The sequence below is a fragment of the Adelges cooleyi genome, unplaced genomic scaffold (assembly GCF_023614345.1).
Source record: "Adelges cooleyi isolate 19-005CV unplaced genomic scaffold, UGA_ACOO_1.1 ACOO_flye_CR_arks_rails_tigmint_CR_PRNA_9, whole genome shotgun sequence".
NCBI classification, from domain to species: Eukaryota; Metazoa; Arthropoda; class Insecta; order Hemiptera; family Adelgidae; genus Adelges; species Adelges cooleyi.
The window spans coordinates 5,190,645-5,210,942 of NW_026096579.1; the positions used below are offsets into that span (position 1 = coordinate 5,190,645).

Consider the following 20,298-nt stretch of genomic DNA (forward strand, 5'->3'; position numbering starts at 1 on the left):
AAAACGAATAATAATACTTAAGTTTAAGACCGAGTATTTTGATCTTCTTTAGCAAGTAAAAGACTTCCATCGGTACTCGTTGAAACTGTTGAATTCGTATAGATTTCTCTCGGAGCCGATGGAAATATACGTCGGGTTTTTAACAATACAAAAAAGAAAAATAACTTAAGTATGGCTTTATGTACGGACGGGTATTGTTGTTGTTGGTAACAAGCTGGCAAAACGGTTCTTATTGTCTTCCACACAGTCGCTATTGTACTTTTATAAAGAAAATATTGTTTTAGTTTCTGCATTTATGCAAAGCGTTTAGCATTGTGTCGGGCGAAAGGAAAACGAGCTTTGGTACGACATATTATTTCATTTAGCATTAATCATATTATAAAACCCATAATTGTTGTTACTTAAGTATAGATACTCACTTGGATTACCGACGGACAGGTTGGCCAACGTCGACAGGTTCTGTAAGTTGCCCGGGTTCAGGTCTCCCAAACTCGGCGGCGACGTGGACAAATTCTGGTATCCTGTATAGAAAGGATCGGTGCTGTAATCTAAACGCCGTGGTGAGACGGTATCTAAACTTAAGGGATAATTGGACGTTTGGATATGATGGTACTGGGATTTGAGCGCACCTGGATTTGAGTTGAAACATAGAAACGCACACGCACACATACACACAGAATTAATTAGATTTCAAAATATTAAATGTGCCCGCAATTATTACAATTTATAAAACACACAAAGCCCTTCTTTTTTATTTATTTTTTATTAGCAATTCAAATTTCCCAGAAAATTACCACGGGTTAAGTGGTAACCAACAAAGATGTCATGATCTACATTGACTACATTTTTAGAACATACTTCCCTAAAGTCTATTTTACAATAATATGTACCAGTATTGTGAAAAATACCAATATTGTAATGTACAAAATGTGCCATTTTTTACTATACTGGTACACACGTTTTGTTTGATATATTCAATACATATTAAACGCGAAGGACACTAACTTGAACACGAGAAGAAAATATTTATTTACACACAGTTAATAATACAAGACCTAACCCAGCAGTAAGGACGAGGACGTGTTGAAAGTCAAACTACAACAGATAAGGGTAACAAATGGAATTTATTTCCCACACGTTAATATGTAATTAATTAGACTTCTTTTTTTGTATGAATACCTACGCCAAAATATATATATATATATGTATATAAATAATGATAATATATTTTGCTTCCAGTAAATATAATAAAAAAATATAAATATAACATATTTGTGTTATATTGTATACAGAACATTTCCTGTTATAATTTATTTATTTTAATTTAACGTCCAATATTTATATATACATATATATTTAAACTCCCATTAAAACACATTTCACATTGACAAATTATTCTTATTGCATAACGTGCAAAATTGTGCTAGACTGATTATTATTTTTTAACGATTAACAGTTAAAAAAAACTGTATATAATTATGGACACAAATCGTTTCGAAATCGATGCGGTATGAAATATTCGTTTTCGATAAATAATATCGTGTGAAACTTGTTTCGGTAAAATTGAAATGGCTTAACGAATAAAAGAGCCTTTTAATAGCATTAGTGTATTGTTGTTAAAAAAAAATCAATTTCGCCGTGTAAAGTGCAACTGAATAAATAACGAAGGTTTTTTTTTCAGTGGAGAATTTGAATAAATGATTACGAACTAGTAATATTTTGAGATTATTAATAATTGTTATACCACGTGTTATTGTTATGACAATAAAACCCTAAATGGACTTACCTGGAACGTTTGTAAGAAGCAAATTGTTTAGCTGATTCGTGTTGGTATTGGCTGCAACGGCTGCAGCAGCAGCGCTCAGTTGGATTTGCTGGAGCACTTGTGACGACAAAGAATTCGTGTCACCCTAAATAGTAAAAAAAAAAATTAATGCCACAATGTTAATTCAATTCGCTTAGTGCCAGTTGGTGGTAATTATTGTGAACGTATGTCCCATACATTGCAATTATTTTACAGTAATAATCGAACATATTTTGATCGAACACACAATATTTAATAACCGTGTGACGTTGAATTGTTAAAAGGTCAAAATCCGGTGTATGAAAAAATAAAATGCCTACGCACATATTTTGTATTAGTTCACAATCGTCCCACCTGATTCTAAAAATGTATAAAAATCATTGCAGCTGCAGTTGTATAATTATTTAACACGGGTACAGAATACAATAAAGGTCAATTTTTGTTAAACAATAAATTATTAATTTAGCAATGAAATGAGTTTAACATACTAAACGAATGTTCTCAGCTGTAAGACCAATTTTTGGTTTTTTTGGTGTTACTGTTACATATGTATGAGAATGTACGGAATAAAAGTGGTAGTATAGGTAGGTGGTAGGTACGTGTTAAGTTGGCGCTACGGAGAAAAATAGAAGCTCGAGTTTTGGAAATGTGATTTGCTTACTCGCAAACAATGTGATTAATCAATATGAATAGTTGTGCCAACCGGCATTGGGGGTTGGGTTGTGTGTCTGAATGATAATTCTTCTTAAGAAACACCACGTTACAGCGCGTTTGTACGCGAATTCAGCAGTCGGTTGCAAAAGATGATGGGAATCGTATGCTCGACGAACATGTAGGGCGGTAAATTATAAGGAAATCATTAAAATGCGGCGTTTGTATGAAATTTCTGAGTCAGAAATATTTACATATTTAAAACGAGGCGAGCGTCGTCGTTAGTCTGCAGTGTCGGAGGCAGGGTAATCTATATGAGCAGAACTTTTAGCAAAGGTGAAACGCGAAGGTGTGAAAAAGTTTTCAGACCTCCGCGGCAAAGATTAAAAAGCGTGAAAACCCCGAAGTTTTTTTTTTTTGTCCAGAATAAATTATACAATTTTCGAGTTAAAAAAAAAAAAACCCTCAACTTACACGCACGTATATAGCTTGGGCCGGACAGATAACAAGCGCAAATTATCGTTGTTGTTTAGATAATAATGTCTATGGGCAAAAACAACGGCGCACTGCGGTGGTAATTTCGGATGGAGGTGCGGTGGACGAACCTTTAAAGAGTTTTTACACACACACACACACATCTATACCACTGTTGGCTTTTGTATCGAATTAGATCACCGAGAATGACATTAATCTAGAAATCAATTCACCCCCTTAGATCCAGGATGTAGTACTAACGAGCTTCTAACGTTTTAAACTGTACACGAGGCCTGTTATCGTTTATCATTAAAAAAAAAAACGGTCCACATTTCTTAATTCGGTAGTAAGGAACCTACTCGTCTTGATCGTGTAAAACTCGCAGCAAATAATTGCTATATTATTGTACCTACTCTTTTCATGCAAATTAGTCTACCGAAAAAAGGGGTCCGCAATCGCAATATTGTCGTCGCCTCGGGTGTTTTGTATAATAACTGAAAGTTACACTGAAAAAAACGTAAGACGCTCTGTACAAAGGCTATTGCCATACAAAAGATGGGAAACTGATTTATCCTGAATTTTAAGTCGGCTCATCGTCAGTCAATCGGATGAGGTTATAATAAAAAAGAATTATTTTTATTCAACAATGACATTTTGAAATCTTGAAAGTTAAGTGAAACAATTCAATAAAACGAATAAAAAATTATACGACACAAAATATCATTATATTTTATTCGTTATTATGAACCGAAATGCAAGACGAAAACTTGAAAACTTGAGTCGTTAAATCGTAAAAATATACTACAGTTTTGTGAAAAGAAAGTTGTTTTAAGAGAATTTTAACAATAATAGTATACGTTATTTAAAGTACCGTAGTCAAATCAATACTTGAGCCAACCACAATAACAGTAAAATCGTAATAAATTGAACGATTATTATTTTTAATGCTATTCTTTAAAGTGAAATTATCGAAAACAACTTGACGACATCATAACTTGACAATATAGAAGTATGATTTTTATTCGGATCGCAGTACGCAGCTATCAATTATTAAAATAAAACGTGTGTGTATTCAGTATAAGTACACGCTCGCGTGGACCTGACCGTCTGAAGTGTATTATATTTATTGCAACATTTAATTATTTTAGAATTTCCTTGCACATGAAAAAACACATAGCTGGCCCGACTACTCTAATTGTACAGTTGCTTTAACTAAAAATTTAGTCGGCCAAACTATTTATTTAGTTATTCCAACTAGAAAATTGTCGTGTCCCTAATTATTTGACCATAATTTTAGTTGGACCAACTATGTATTTTTTCCGTGTGGGTTAACCTATTGAAAGCATTGCAAATTTAACTGAGCCGAGTGCTGCCCGTCGGACATAAAAACGAGTACTTAGTAGGTAATAGAGTTGAATGATTTTAACTTACGTTCGTTTGTTGATTGGCCAGTACGCCGAGTGCCAGGTACTGAGCGGTGGAACTATTGTTACCGGTGGCAGCCAAACCCCAAAGGTTTGCTTGCATCTGCTGCATTCGCTTTTGGTCCTTTTCCTTTTGGGTGTCCGCAAACTTGACCACCAGAGGACACGTGCAGCCTTCCATGGTCTGTGAATGATGCATGCCTTTGATAGCCGCTATTGCGTTCTGTTTGGTCGTATACGTGACGAACGCGCAACCTGGGGGGGGGAGGGGAATAATAATAATCACTGTTATAAAAAGTTTTTTGAAAAAAAATACACATCGAGAACAACGGCCGCTGTTACCTTTACTGACGCCGTTGGGATCTCGCAGCACAGAACACTCTTCGATAGGCCCAAAAGGTTCGAACATGAGCCTAATGTCGGGTTCTGATATTTTTTTCGAAAGCATGCCGATAAATAGTTTTCTTTCTGTAACAAAAAAAAAAAAAAAAACATAAAGCAATGGAAAATTAGTAAAAACACATCAACACGACCGGTAAAATTAATTTCACAACAATGAAAACCCAACGAGAAACCCAAACCGTATAACCGTTGTTTGGGAGGAGTCAATACCGTTTAGGAATGCAATTTGTAACTAGGCCATTTCTTCTATATATTTAGTATATTTTACTACATTTATACTTGTTTTTTCATTCGAAATTCGCGCACTCCAGATAAAATAAAACGTTAAAACTGCAATACTATGAGGAAATCGCGAGAAAAATAAAACTAGCAATAGCATTTACTATTCTACGAAAAACTATTAAAAATCGTATACAAAAAGAATTCAATAAAACATTATGGACCTTACTCAACCATATGCGGCTATTTTTGGATTTTATTACTATTACTCCTTCGGTTATACCTGCTATGCAATAGTAGAGATCAACAATAATTCAACGTGACTGAAGTAGTACGTATGTATCGATTGTTTATGTTAAAGAAATTAACGTTAATCGGTGGAATATTATGTCTTTACAGCTTAAGTGTCAATCGAATTTAAAAGTATGAAACAATTATAAAATGTATACTATAATTTACAACACAGTATTGTAGTTGTTAATATAAATTATATAATATTAACTAAAGCTTAAACAAGCTATTTTTTTTACTACCATGAAATTATCGAAACTTTTTTTTAACTCATTGTGTAAACCAAATTAATCCAACAACGCAACAAACCTAACCTACCAATTTGTTTTCAACAAGAGTCACCCCGGTTTGACTTACAAATGATACACTTTTGACAAAGAAGTTTCTAGGGTCAATAAGTTGATAAAACCTGAACGAGGTAAATGTAAATGCATTTTTTTTCCATAGAAAAAACGAATTGTACATATAACATATTTTATTCAATTATGTATTTACATAACATCTTGCATGCTTCACTTTGGTGATGTAGAATACAATGTTTGGCATCGAAAATAACTAGGGACCATGAAAAGAAAATTATCAAAGATTCAAGCACTACATTATAATTTCGGTCGACTACGAATAGGGACTGGCCAAAATCAGTGTCCAATAACTAACAATTACTACATTGCAGAATTACTAATGGGAGGGAAAAATAGGAACACGGCTAAGAGCGTGCAGCAATTTTAAATTAGGTGATTTGCACGTGGCTCGAAACACATCATTACGGCCATACGATGCGGGACCACCCTCTTACAGCTGAGCTCATCCCTCCTCCACCCAAACGGCATCAATGTTTTACCCTTCCATTATAGTATCCTTTTCCCTCTCATGCAAAAACGAACGAACTTGATTGATTTTTACGATGATAATAACGTCAATTCACCTATGGCCGACGTTTTAAACTAAAATTGTAGTACTTTCAAAACAAGCACACTAATTACACATGTATTTTACTTGGGAAAATGTTTAGTAAAGTCAGCTTCAAATAGTAGGCTACTAAAAAAAAAAAAAAATCTAAGAAATAAGATAAATACAATGAATAATAGTTGGCAACGCCTCTGGTTTGTATACAGTCTACAACTACTCTAACTCTCGGTTCACATTGTAAAATTGAATCAATACAAATAAAAAAGGTGTTTAATTGATATTATCACTTTAAACTAAAATTTATTGATACGTTATGCAATCAATATAGCAAAAGCTACATACACTTGTTTTACATAAAACTATTTTTTACTGTAAAAAATATATTCGTTTTTTTCTAAAACACAATAAAAATCCGAAACGATCGTATCAGCTCATACGTCGGTTCTGCAAGCACTCTGCATTAGGCAGTCCAATTTATTATCGTCGGCCCCTCAGGGATACACACATCGCACAAGTAGGCACTGTCATAACTCACACGATATTTTCCCATAATAATAACAATAACATTGTCCCATCAATGTCACCGAAGTACCACTTTGATCACATCTGTTGTTGTTCCACAACCGAAAACCAATCACTATTGTAATTGGAATTTAGAACATTATATTATACACAATATTGCACGTGCAGCTTACATAATAAAGCCTATAAATACATATTATTTGTTATATTTTGTCTTCTTTTGCGGGTAGATATTTCTCAACTGAGTGTTTGAACAGTGGCACCTCCTCCCACCTCAATCACCGGTTTTATTGTGACACGTCCATACATACATACATTACATACAAACAGGTAAAAAAATGTATTTGTTTTCGGATATGGGGTCTCATGAGAGCTTTTCAATAAACACGAATAATAATATATATATATACATCTGTCAAGGCACGTATAGAAGTAGGCGTTTTAGCGGTTGCATTATGTATTGTTGAGGTGCCAATCGCTCTACCAGCTATCAGCTCTAGGGACCTAACATTATTATACAACTAGCAGACAATATGCCTTGGAGAATATTGGATTTTATTATGTACATTATTATTAGTGCGTACGTTTTAGACAGTGTGCAGAGGCGTGAAATCGATAAAAACGAAATTTGTGTCGAACCAGCAAAATGATTAGTGTCACCCTTAACAGAAAATCTGATGAGAAGTCATAAATTGTTACATAGACGGCCATTAGACTACTTGATTTTGTTTTCAATATAAATATTAAAACCCTAATACCGATTTTACATTGGAGAAAATAATATTATGCTCTAATTATCTTAATCGTTTTATAGAAATATTTATGCACGTTGTTCGAAACATATCCAGAAATCTTTAAAAAAATAGCTTAAATTAAAAAAATTTTAAGAAAAAAAAATCATCGATATTACCACTAGTTTAAGAATATTGCGAGACAATAATCTCAGCTGTATACAAAGTAGTTTCACTTTTAGGCTGTTACGGTGACAACATTAAAACAAAAAAAACCATAAATGTATAATAACATGCACGTTTAAGTATGCCATCGGTTTTGTAATACCTAACAATACATACTTACGATTTCTTAAAAACAAATTTCTACTTCGAAACGCGTCGAGCCAAGTTCAACGGACAACAAATACGTACCGACCATTTTTTTTTTTTTTTGTATCAACAAAATCTTATGCTGAATTGTAAAAAATAATTGTCTACATTGTCAAGAATACACTCGATGACCTCATTAGGCTGATGTTAATTTTTGTTTATACTATAACAAATTGCTTTTAAAAAAAATACTCAAAAGGCGGCCTTTAAAAGATACAAAATTTGCATTTTCCTCTATTATTTTGAATTTAAAACAACAATATTATTTATCCCCTGTAGCTGCTCAATAAATAGGTATACAGTATTTTTATTTAATTTTATTCAAAACCCCTAAACGTAGAGGGAGAAAAAGCATCTGTATCATGTAACTGACCCTCATATTAATCTGCAGTAGGCCATTATCTCTCTCCCCTCGGTAAATGAGAAATGAAAGGGGCCAAAAACTGAACAGGCTGCAGTCATTACATAAATATGACTGTCAAACTAATTAGAAAAACAATTATTTTCACAGAGAAAAATAATATTACACAAAATACAATAAATGTTAACATTATTGTAAAAGTAAATATTATGCAAAGTAGAAAAAAACATTCCTTCTACATAATAAGTATGATTTGCTATTGTTATTAAAATTTCTATATTCAAGTTAGATCAGATACTAACATTTGATTACTTTTCTAAACGTGTTTAACAAAATTTGAAATCGGATTAGATTAAAAGCCTTATTACCATTTTTGAAATACGTTTTTTGTATTTGAACACTTATAGTGACATTTTAGATTTTATCACAACTACATTTTAGTTTTTAAACGATGATGATAGTAATCAAGATCATTATCTCAGCATTTCTAGAAATTTTCTAGTTTAGTTGATAATAACGTTTTTCAGTTGTGTAATGCAGTAAATGCTATTTCTTTTTCCATCATTACCTGGAAGTTTTACATAATCAAGTAGAAATATAATACAAGTATTATAATAGTATATACAGTTCTAGAATGTTAATGTTTTACACGATAGACATTGAAGAAAACAAATTGAATTTCATAATAAAAAGATGTTATCAATACTTCTTAATAGAAACTAGAAACTATAAAATATATTTATGAAAGCAATACTGCTACAGTTTGTTATTGTTAACTAAGCGTCTACTTATACAATTATTACAATAATTTACACCCAAACTGAATATTACCGTATCTTTTATAAAAAATAATATTGTTTTTTTTTTTTTTTAAGTATTCCCATAATACCAATACAATTTGTTAATTGATATGTAGGTACATGATATTTCATATGACCTCTTTTTTGAAATGTTTACCGTGAGTAGGCAGTATTAATGTGTAAATAAAATGATTTAAATTTTTGTTACGCCGCAAAATGTTTTTTATTTACTAATTATTATTTTATAACCGTACATTTCCAATATTGGGTTAATAATATTAGTGAAAATATCTTTTCACTTGGAATATGAAAAGTAACATGTCTAGATTAATTATTCAAATTAAGTATAAAGGCAATTGGATTTTATTACAAAAAGAGAACGACATTAATTTGGCGGGTTGCCCGTGACTTCTTTGAAACTTTAAGCGACGCCTTATCGTTTTCATTCATGCGCCGTTTTAACCAATAGACAATTTACTAGAGTGAGACGTATACAGCATACTTTTAGATGAGTTTTTCAAAAAGTCCAATCAAAATATATCGTTATCAGATTAAATTTGTACAAATTGATAATGCAATACTACAACAGAGCGTTAGCTGAACTCGATAGTTTTAGACTAAATCATATTTATAAGTCATCGAAGGCCGGAGATCAAACGACAAAATTATTCAATGCTATTCAATTGTAAACCTCAGCCCGGAGATAGATATATAATTCCGTTTTGAACTAGGTAATATAACGGTTTCTGAAATTCACAAACAAGGCAAGTAAAAGAGCCCCCTCTCTTTGGAATGACCCACTCTTGTGTGTATGCGGTAATATCGTGGAATGTTAACCGCAATTAATAATCCTGTTTATAACAACAATAATATAAACATTATGATCTCCGCTGTGTCTATATACTATTCGAATGCGACTACTTGAACACATTTCGAGTAAACATTTTAGGAGGTGAGCGTGCAAAGCATAAGTACACACACACACACACAGACAATTTAATAATGTAATAATAATAATATATTATGCTCAAAGTTCGTCAAACGACCGAGACAAACGTTCAGTGCGCTTTGAATGGTTGAATGTGCTAAATGTTGTTTACCCGTTTTAGCCGTACCGGTCCTTACCGGCCGGCTGAGTGCTTTTACTTAAAACAACAGTGCGCCCTACCACCGAGCAAGGATCACAAATAATAATATGTGTATATTAGTCCCATATAAATGTATTATATATTACATTACTATACCTAAGTATGTTCGACGGTTGTACGCGATAGTATAATAATATTATACCGCTCGTCCGTCGGCTATGAATAGTAATGATTTTTTTTTTTTTCAAAAAACAAAGAACGGTAAAAATGGGCTAGGACCGTTGCTTTTTGGTTCCTGCACCTTTCCAATACCGTTGTTCTTTATACCGTATTTTGTAATTGTCGATGACCGGGAAACGAATAAAACAGACACGACGACGACAATTACTGGCGTGAGCTTAATTATTGTTCTGGTAGACGTGACTCACAACGCATTTTGCCACGTTCGGCGATTTTGTGACTACTTCTTCTATTTATTTTACACTGCCTATTGTCGATTATGACCCAAAAACACAAAAAAAAACTAAGTAATTTCAATAAACAAACGATAGAAGACGGGTTTCCTCCAATAACGAAACCGGCCGTAGACAAGAACAGCCCGTCGCATAGTATAATGTCATCTAAAACGATTTAAAAAAAATAAAAACACAACTGGGAAGAGTAGCGTCAAAAATTGAAATATCACACAAAATGTACACTGACACTAAATCGATTTAAATTGCAATAATTATACGGTGATTAAGCTAATCGTTGATTTTGTACATACAACTATAATCGGACAATTTAATGACGCCAGTGGCATCTGTCGTTTGAATAATAATGAAGGAAGTCGACAGACACACAAAATGAACGAAAAAAAAAACATGAGACGTACCTTCTTTCAAAATACCGATACTTACTAAAAGAAGCAAAGGAATGTGAAGCGCGAGCAAAACAAAAAATGTAAAAACAAAATTAAATTCAGCGTCCCCTTAAGAAATGTAATAACATCCTTTGGGGCCGTAAGCACATGTTTTGTGTTTTATAAAGCCAATGTAGAATCTACTAAAATAGACAATTTTAAATAATACAAAATTCTTATTCCTCAATCTTGAAGACATTTTGCTCGACTTAACGCTGTAAATGTATGGTTTTAACTGTTTTAAAATACAAATATCATTAAAAAAGAAAATGTAATATTAGCTTGACGACTCGAAAAATCATTACACACATAATTCTACTTATTAGCATTAGCTACATAACATATAGGTACATTTTACACGTCATAATATGAAGGGCACAGGGGAAAAACGGTAGTTGTCACATTATGAAAATTTAAGAGTATAGCAAAAACCAAGTTCGTGAATTCCTCTACCTCTTACATAAGAACAAAAAAAAAATCACATTAAATGCTACTCTAATAATACATGTATTTATTTAAACAATCTATTGATATAAATAAAAAAAAATTATCGGCATAAATTGAAAAAGACTGTTTAAAAAAAAAATGGTAATAATGTGACTACTACTGTTTTTCCCCTGTGCCCTTCATGTATAATAAGGCCATATCGACGTCGGTTTACCGTTCAAAAACAATGACAGGAAGAACGAAACTGGTGTGACGATACGTCCAAGTACAATTCAATTTCCTAGCACGTTTTTTGAAGTAAGTATAAATGTTTTGTATCCACTTTTTTTTTCCAAATTTTTTTTTATGGAATACTTTTTAGTAAGACCCCCCCACACGCGCGTATTCTGCTCTCGAGTTATAAATAGTTGAAAATGGACGCGAAGGAGAGCTTAAGTGGGGAAAAAAAACAATTTCGAGTACTACACATGTACACATTATGTTTTACACGAATGGTAAACCGCAAAACATCCCGAAGAGACGGATTCGCGTCAATAGTTTTTTTTTAACACTTAAAAATATCCAACATATTCCCCCGTCCCACATTGTTCAACAGTTGTTTATACTGTGCTCAGTAAAAAAATCGTATAAGCCATTTAATTTAAAACGATATGGCGCATCGGTACGGTAAACGGTCTTAAATATAGATTTGATTTTATGCATCAACAATGTTTTATATCGACTAAAAGCCAATCGATGTGATTTCTAAAATTAGACACCAACACAACATCACATGTAGGTTACACCATCTTGAGCCACTACTGGCCGGCTGTTAAGCAGCAGGCCTCCATAAAAAAAAATATTAATATATTTTCCGTGTCTATAGACAAAATAAAAACCATAAGACAAGTAAGTAAGTGTTTAATAAAACAAATAAGAACGCAAATAATTGACGTTACTAAAGCAATAATAGTAAATAAATAGTTATTATCGTACTTTAAAGTTAGACAATTTTGTAATGTACCTAATAAACAAGTAGGTGTAGTCGAAATAAACTTTTTTTTAATTCGCGCAATTGTTTACTTTATTATTGCCTTTTCGCGTGATGGTGATTAAACCTTTGTGTTCACTAAAAAAAGGGTAAAAAAAGCTACATAAAAAAAAAGGTACGTTTAAAGTTAATTAAAAAATAATAGCAAATGTTTAGACATAATAAACGATCATTTTGATGTGCTTTCATTTGAAAATTCTAAAGCTGTCTGGTTTTTGTTTGTTTAAATATAAAACCGGGTCCAGGTATTATAATCCGAACTCGATTAAAGGTCGTTGGCATTACACTTGTTAAATCAATAAATCTAAATAAAACATACTTATTATAAAACGACAGTAAAGTTATTTGAATCCAAATTGTTGCAGTAGCAGATTTCTTAATACTGGAGCACTGCTCAAGGGTTCAGTGCCAACCTAAAGCGTGACTGCGCCATACTGTTTGTTTTAATAGAGACCCCCTATTACAAAGACACGCGTAATTTGACTTGGGAACTTTTTAAGAGTAAAAATTGCCGTATGAAAACCCAACTCGAATGTGCATTTATTTTTTCCTATATCCGTTAGCACTTAACATACTTTGTTCGGTGTCGTCTTCCACACGCCACAGGACACAATATACTCGATGCTTATGGATACTATGATAATGTTATAATAGAAGAAACGACGGGATGAGCGGCGTTCGTCGCGTTTTGTACATAATATTATGTTCTATACCTATATTATTACATCAGGAAGCGCGTAGCAATAGGTACATGTGCAGTGCAGTATATTATCACACGTACATACATACATATTATATACTTTCATAAAACATTGTTACTTCTCGCACGACGCGTTTCGCCGTACGTTTGCGCGTCCGCTTTGGGTGATAAATGATAATAATATTATTATATTATATGTTTGTTACCGGAGACACGCGGTACTACAGCTTTTGCACGCCGTGTTATACATATATATATATATATATATATGCACAGGTACACCCCGTGTACGTGGGAGGAAGGTATTCGGCTTGGAAGGATGCGATATATGCGCCAAAACGGAAACTGAGAGTACACGGCGACAAAATAACGACCGAGGAAAGAAAGGCGGGGCACATAGACTCTTGCCGTCCTAGACGAGCTGTTGACAATTTTTTGTTTTTTTTTTTTACCCTGAGACGGGATTCACAACAAGAACACACCAGACACCTCGGAGTAGGATATATTATAATGTAATAACAATAAACGCGCCACGACTTGCCGCGTTCTAAATCTTTCTATTACTTTCTGTTTTGCCAACATTTCCTAATGCACACACACACACAGTGTAGTATCTCACGTTATAGTACTTTTTTTCTCTACCTGTTAACTGTATAACTGTTTTAGCTCAAAAAATCGCTACTTGAAAACACGGCTTTCTTATATGGGTCAGGCGCCTTACTTAAGAGGACGGCAAACCAGCTGATAATTGAAAAGTAAAAAAAAACCAAGGCAATTTTTCACAAACTATTGTTGGAGTTATAATTGTTCATATGCACAATATACTCAACGCACTTTCTTCGTCTAAAATTACACACCCTCATATATCGGCACGACAGTTATGGTTTAAGTTGGCACCTTCGCTTTTTGCGGCGTATAAAGCAACTAAACTACTACAAAACGGATATATTTATGTTAATGTGTGCTTATTGTAGCTATTTCTTTTTCTACGAACAACAAAAAAAAAATCAAACAAGACTTTTTCTTTTTCATTTACTTGAAACGAATACATCATCACAAGAATGAGCTTGTATAAATTTACATCGAAATCCAACCGCTAAGAATAATATTCATGTACAATACAAATTCCGGATCGAATTTCCCTTTCATTATTATTATATTTTGTATATGTCGAACGGAACTGAAATCAGACTATTTGTCAAATCGTTTGAAATAAATATGCAAATACGAGATAAGACCGGAATTTACAAAACACAATGTTGGCGTATTAACCGAAGAGAATATTGATTTCGGTGCTGGACTAATGTGGAAACGATACGATAAATATGCAACGATTTCGTTTGAGCAGTGTCAATCAACCCGTGATCGTAAATCTTTGTTATAAAAATTTGTTTTAAAAAACAATACTGTAAAAAATACCATACACCGTGTAAAACCGACAACGGTGTGCTCGGTTCCGTTAACCGTTTTGATATTCACATATCGCACCGGATAGCGCACACTATTATATATGTACAATTTGGAGTTTGATAATAAAAAAACATTACTACTGTCGCTATAGCCGCATAACATACAGCGTGACTCATGGACAAGACACTAAATTTTTTTTGAAATTATTGAAATTTTGTTGGTTTTTTCTTGTTGTGTGGCAGCTATTTTAGTTTATGTTATTGTACGGTATAAGAAAATGTCAATTTTTTTTTCCACAGCGCTATCAACTGTTGAAACTTAAACGTATATGTTTAATTAAGAATAATTTGATGAAAATTGTTACCGAGTGTCTAGTCCACAATGAATCACCCTGTATAATATATGGTCGTTTTTTTATGATGGCCGAACACCGTTCATCGGCATCGGATAATATAATATGGTCATCGTTTGAGCACTAGGTCTAGAATTCTTTTTTTTACTAAGTAGTTTATTTTTCATTTCGTGGAGCAAATTATCACAGTTCTTTTTTTTTTTTTTTAAATGTGTCATCATAATTATCTTTGATGCGACAATATGATTATAACTACTGTAATAATTTTACCGTCGAGTAGATAAAAAACAAAAAACGTGGCTCTGAAAAATATCAATTAAGTCCCAGATGAAAATATATGTTTACATTAAACCGGGAGAGTATCGAATGTTTAATTAATACACCAATTAGCCGCCGACAAATTGTTGGAAGTCATTCCCAAGAGAATTGTGTGCCTCGAGTTTAATGTTTCCTTTTTTTTTTTTACCCACAAAAAGATCTTTTTAAGCTTCTTGCAATTATTATTTACATTTTCCGCACGATTTATATGTCTGCTACTGGTGTCGCCATATTATTATAGTAATTTATTTTTTCCGAAAACTGTAATTGAATTCTCAAGCGATTTTAGTCGTTATATTTTCTAAGAAACTAGAAAATACTTTTATCTAACGAGGCAGGTAAACAAACCATTTATTTTTTAACCAACTATACGTCTCCGCCAGTATCATACGGATGTGTTTACAAAAGTAATAAAATTAATACAAGTATAACTAAAATTACTGTATTTGATTGCCGTTTTACGGCCAGCCGGCTTTACAAACACCGAACAAAAACTTCAATTATATTATTGTAAATCCAATAAAATGTCGATTCAACAAAATCTTCGTCAATATACGTCAAATAAAATATATTTTTGTTAATTAACAATCGGATTAATAAAATCGTACGTGTAAACTCCTAGTCGATTTCATTGATAATTGAGTTCACACTATAAATACTATTAAATGATGTAAAACTGATGATTTATTGAAACTAGCCAAATATGAATGTTTTATTCATGTAATAATATTGATACAATTATTATCGTAGGTATGATATATGCGCAGTTGAAAATGATAATTATTAATACATTTAATAATATAGTTTCGTTAAATTCACACAAAAATGTTGTTAACACTAAAAATTGTATATTATCTAAAATGGTCACGGCTACTTTCGAGCATGTTATGCATAATAGACGTGACTGATTTTTATCTCTTCAACCGTATATTATGTCACGTTATCGTGTTGCTATTAAATTCTCTTTTGTCTTGTTTATATTGTCTTATCATAAACAATTGTACATCCGAAATTAGACGTGAAACTCAACTCCTATCTTGTCTTGTCTCGCCCAAAAACATCACATTAAAAAAAAAAAAATGTCGTGCTCTGCCAGAAAATCGGTTATCGATGGTTAAAAAAACTGGTAGGGATGTGTGGTAAAAAACGAACAAGAACGGTTTATTTAGTATTCACGGATGGGCTATGGAGCGTGCGCCACCGGCCCAGGAAATGTGTCACCTGCACACACATGGACGAGATGGCCTATTATTATAATGATAATGGTAATACCTAAAATATTATTACCTAAAATTATTTATTCAACAGAAACTGACATTATTATGGACGTGTGCGACGCGGACGCCGACGTTTATTGCTAAACGGGCGACAAGTCGCCATCGAGCTAAGTATATAACAGGTATACACAATGAGATTCTGCTAACATTATATATATATATATATATATAGGTATACCTACTTAATAATGCAGTATTTATTTACACGGTCGCGGGTTATAGGTAGGTATAAAGTGACTTGGCTCACGGCTGTCTGTCTGTCTGTCTGTCTCTGTCTCACTCTCTCTTTCCATAGTCATTAGGCGACGCATTGTTTAGCAGCCCCTTCACCGCTCCTCCATAGTGAAAATTTAACGTTTGGCACAAAATAATATTACACTCGCATAAATCTACGCGACGTTTGTTTTGCTTTTTTTAATAATATAAAGTCATACTTTCGCAAGATTTATAATACAGACAAGTGAAACGGCCAGTCACTCGAATTGGAGTAATCATTTTCTTTTGATAAACGTTGATAAAACGTTCAGGCTAGCGAGTGGTAGTCGACATTTAACTCTTAACACGGTATAAGGGCCAATTTTTAAATATCAAAGTAACAGTACTTTGTAGGTTGGTCATGGCCATACCTACATAAAATATATGTATCTTTAAAGATACAATGCCAACAGTTAAGGGCTAAAATAAAGAGAAAAAAAAACATTTGAATCAATCAAATGTTTTAATACATATAATTGTAAGTGGAGATTCGAGTTATCACAATGGCTTTTAAACAATTATACATTCAAGTATGGGAAACTGTGTAACCCGCAAAATGGTGAATTGTCACTACAAAAACGATAGTAAACAAACGAACTAATACACTACAAAGGCTTCTAATACAAAAGTACTCGAGTACGGGTTTTCAGCAGTGTTTGGACAATAGACACATTAATGACGGCTAACGACATGTTTATTATGTTTTTACACATATATGTATATAGCATAATGCATGTGTAGAAAAGAAGCCAAACATGAAACACCCCGTTAATGACAATATATAGGAGGTATACACAATATGAAAACATATCGTTGAAAACGATGTCACAATAAAAAATCTGTTTCTCGACAAAACCAAAACCGTGCAAGTATTTGTTGATAAAAATAAAGGTCAGGAGTTAACAAGTGGGCAGTGGTACCGACACAAATTATCAGTTGTATAATAGTCTTATCAGTTTACATCGCCAATAATAATTATTATTGTCAAGTCATTATTAGTATTTGCTTGGAATATAATAATCGACACAAAAGTGTTAAAATACAAACGATTTTTGTTTTTGAAAAAAAAATTATTATTGCACTGAAAATGGGCAATAGTTTTTAACAAGTAATAACTGACAAATAATACAATTGGATATTATTCAAGCTATATGCATGTAAGTCACAGCGAGACTTTTCATACAACTTTTCCGGGTCAAATCGTTGTTTAATGTTTATTGCATTATTGTCCAACAATCGTAGTGGGCGGTTAATTGCTACAGGGTCGGAAAACTCAAAGTCAACTCGGTTTTAATTGGGTTCGCCTAACTCGTTAAATCGGATTATTCCAAGTTGGCTGTATGCAAAAAAAAAAAAAAAGAAAAATGAAATGAAAAGTAAAAGATAACATGAATTATGAGGGTAAAATAAGAGGGCCTGTCAAAAGCAGAGTTTCCCAACAGTTCGCCGTCACGTACACGACGGCTTTTTGTTATCATTTTGTAAAGCGCCAAATAGAAGTTGTTGATAAAATATATAATTCGCGAGAAATTATATAAATAAATAAATATATATATATATATATATATATATATATCATCGGTTCTTGGTCAAAACGGTTATTGTTCCAAAAATGAGATTTTAACTTCAAAGTCAAAACCAAAACACCGGTTAAGACCCGCGGGAAAGTTAATGTTTTCGAATTAATACCCTTTGACTAAGCACCGAAGATTATTAATTGTTTTATACAATTTTTCCACTACAGTTATAAATTAACAGCAATTAATAATAATTGAATTGTTCGACCGGGTGGTATAAGAAAAACAGATAGTCTACAAAGACAACAATATTTTCTATGTTATGTCTTTTTTTCTTTATTATTCATAACGGAAAATTATACGATCACGTTACACGGCGTGAAATAATAATATAATGTGTTAGTAAAATAGTATTCGCATAAAATTGTTCGCATAAGGATTACCTAACCGTTTGAGTTTGATTTTTTAATAAATTAAACCGCCCATTTACACTGGCCTAATGCACGTAGACAGACTACTGGCATTATACTATGATAATTCCTGATAGGACTCGTGTGTTCTTCGCATGGATCATCCTAAGTAAACGAATACATGATAACATAAGACCGACAAAATATGCAAAACCACTACACCCCCTCTTCCCTCAACTATCTCTCTTCTGCGCTGTATTATTAGAAGCTTACACGCTCAAGATGCTCGAGCGAAGGAAGTAATGGATTCGAGTAACGATTTGTCGGTATAAAAAAAATACAAACGAAATCTGCAGACCAAAAATAAACGGGAAATAGAGCTTGTAAATACCAGATGCGCATTTAAGAGCCGAGAGAAAATTGATTTTCGTCCGCCGCAAAGATCAATAACGTTATAATGTAATATTTTCAGATGGGATTTGATACAGATTAATATTAGCGGAAAATTGAAAACAAAAAATATAATACACAATTGTCTTTTTTTATAAAAAAAAAAAAAGGGTAGGCGAAGCAACAAATATACAACATCAGACATCTCATTAAAACTCGCAATTCGTGTAAGTAGTTGTTTATTTTATATTAACAAAATATAATCTTTGAAAAAGTTTAAACAAGCGATGGTCATATTATTAATGCAAGTAGCTATTGCAAATAAGTAATAATAAGTATCTATTAGCTATTCAGCGTTTGAATGCTTAATGGGGGATTATTTTTTCTATACTGGTAAATCCGCCCTAAGGAACAAAATGGTCAAACTTTGACCCTAATAAAAAAACATTCAGGAATATAATGTTCATGTGAAATGACATTATATCTTATAATATTTTCTATTCCAAAAAAAAAAATGGTTGAACTTTTTGAGGGAATTGGTTGGAACATTTTGAATATAAAATATGTATTATACAAAACCCATTGAAGTTTAATGTCTACTTTCTTAAATGATTGATTCACATAATATTTGGTCTACCCCTTGTAGATACCAAATCGTAAAACACACAATATCGTAATGGTCCCCTTTAAACCAATATTGTAATTTTTATTTGGGTATAACCTAAGTTGCAAAAAAAAAAAAGTATACAAATTGTAATAGGTTTCCAAATTAAATTGTCGTTTTTGTACTTCAATCATCATAGTCCTAAAATATATATTTAAATTCTAAAATCACATTTTAAGAATAAGGTGTATAACTACAATCTTAAAAAAAAACAGTTCAAATTAGTGAAAGGAATCCAAAAATCCAGATTTTCACAAAAAAAACCACATTTAAGCCACTTAAATATCATCTGAGTATTAAATATGTTTACAGTATAAAGCCGTGTATCTAAGTAAACTATTTTTGATGAAAATGTCAAAATAAAACACAACACCAAAAAGATAAACTACTTTTGGATTTCGGATTTCGGGTTAAAATCCGAAAGCAATTTATAGTCAAAGTAAGCGTTTTTTTTTTTAATTTTCATCAAAATATTCTACTCAAGTACACAGCTTTTGAAAATATATTTGATATTTCTAATATTTTTAAGTGGCTTAAACAGTGTTTTTTTTTTTTTAAATCGGGATTTTCGGTTTCCCA

General features: G+C 32.5%; 1 protein-coding gene across 13 annotated transcripts in view; it reads right to left on the reverse strand.

The window, feature by feature from the left end:
• LOC126847014 (CUGBP Elav-like family member 1) overlaps window positions 1-20,298 on the reverse strand; it is a 118,946-nt gene that overhangs the window by 18,639 nt on the left and 80,009 nt on the right. For 12 of the 13 annotated variants that reach the window (XM_050586952.1, XM_050586960.1, XM_050586949.1 and 9 more), the window contains 4 exons: window positions 4,696-4,821; window positions 4,361-4,608; window positions 1,787-1,910; window positions 420-629 (listed from right to left, as the gene is read on the reverse strand). In XM_050586952.1, coding sequence (XP_050442909.1) covers window positions 420-629; window positions 1,787-1,910; window positions 4,361-4,608; window positions 4,696-4,821 — 708 coding nt within the window. The remainder of the gene's footprint in view (window positions 1-419; window positions 630-1,786; window positions 1,911-4,360; window positions 4,609-4,695; window positions 4,822-20,298) is intronic. The other variant, XM_050586957.1, reaches the window with a different exon arrangement.